Source organism: Pundamilia nyererei, unplaced genomic scaffold (assembly GCF_000239375.1).
Source record: "Pundamilia nyererei isolate P.nyererei 1_Seehausen unplaced genomic scaffold, PunNye1.0 scaffold00350, whole genome shotgun sequence".
NCBI classification, from domain to species: domain Eukaryota; kingdom Metazoa; phylum Chordata; class Actinopteri; order Cichliformes; family Cichlidae; genus Pundamilia; species Pundamilia nyererei.
This window is the reverse complement of record NW_005187751.1, coordinates 55836-57338: the sequence shown is the minus strand read 5'-3', so window position 1 is coordinate 57338 and position 1503 is coordinate 55836. Positions and strand designations below refer to the sequence as shown.

Genomic DNA, 1503 nt, shown 5'->3' with positions numbered 1-1503 from the left:
CAATAGTAATCCCTTACTTTACTCGTTACTTGAAAAAAGTAATCAGATTACCCATCTCTGGTCATGACTAAGCGCAGAATTTACACTCCAGCATTTACTCTGTGTAGAGGCTGAAAACCCCCATCATGCTGTATTTGGATGTTTACATGTTGTAGTCATGTAACATTAATATATCTGACAGTAATCACATTTTCCACTCTCTCTGCGTCTCCATAGCCCAGTGGTGCGTTCCCTGAAGGAAACGGGGAGTGTGGAGCCAGAGCTGTTTGAGGAGGTCACCATCTATTTCAGTGATATTGTGGGATTCACCACCCTCTGCTACTACAGCACCCCCATGGAGGTGGTCGATATGCTCAACGAAATCTACAAGAACTTTGACAGCATTCTTGATCACCATGATGTCTACAAGGTAGCTTAGCAGGATAACAGAAACCCAGGCCTCTACTATCAAGGAGGTCACAATTTCTTTAAGCATTAATCTATAATTTCTAAGAAAGTGCTTAGGGTTAGACATAAATATTTTCTTTTTGAATAAAGACAAAGATTTTATAGATAAGTTACATTTCCATTGTCTCGTAGGTTGAAACAATAGGAGATGCTTACATGGTTGCATCCGGTTTGCCCAAACGTAACGGCAACAGGCATGCATTGGACATTGCCCACATGGCCCTGGACATCCTATCATTTGTGGGGACGTTTGAGCTGGAGCACCTGCCTGGGATTCCTCTATGGATCCGTATTGGTGTACATTCAGGTACCAGAGATTCACAATGATTTTACTATGGTCTCATCCGAATTTTGCAAGAGTTGGGATGCTGTGTAAAATCTAAATAAAGACAGAGTTCAATGATCTACAAACTTCATAAAGCCACAAATGATGTTCACAACAGAGAATAAAAAATACATCAAATGTTTAAATTGAATAAATGTAACATTTTATGAAAACTCCTGGCAACTGTTGGTTAACAGCAGCAACAAAAAGCTGGAAAAAAGAGGAGAAAATATAGAATTTCTTATCAGTAAAGATTGGCAGAGGTTCACAGATCTGCAAAGATTTTAAGTCTCAAAATTATGGAACAATTTTATAATAATGGTCCTCAAAGTGAAATTGTGAAGACTTTGACAAACTGATCATCTCTACACTAGATATTATGATCACAGATTGAGATATCTGCAGTAATCTCGCCGTGCAAGGGCCAAGACTGAAAATCAATACAAAGATACTTGTGATCTTTGGACTCTCAGGCAGCGCTGCACTAAACACAGACATGATTCTGTCACTGCATGGGCTCAGCAACACTTCCAAAAATCATTTTCCGTGAGCACAGCCGACCGTGCCATCTACAAATACAAACTCTATCATGTAAAAAGGAAGCCAAACGTCAACATGATGCAGGAACACTTCTGTCTATGCTAAGCCAAAACTCATTTAAAATGGACTGAGACAAAGTGAAAAAGTATTTTGTAGTCAGATGAATCCAAACATTCTTTCTTTTTCTTTTT

The 1503-nt window shown here is 39.0% G+C and overlaps 1 protein-coding gene across 1 annotated transcript in view; it reads left to right on the top strand.

Moving 5' to 3' along the window:
- gucy2ca (guanylate cyclase 2Ca) overlaps nucleotides 1–1503 on the top strand; it is a 17120-nt gene that overhangs the window by 13572 nt on the left and 2045 nt on the right. Inside the window, exons 22-24 of the mRNA XM_005752277.1 lie at nucleotides 217–409; nucleotides 580–754; nucleotides 1246–1318. Of these exons, the coding sequence (XP_005752334.1) occupies nucleotides 217–409; nucleotides 580–754; nucleotides 1246–1318 (441 nt within the window). The remainder of the gene's footprint in view (nucleotides 1–216; nucleotides 410–579; nucleotides 755–1245; nucleotides 1319–1503) is intronic.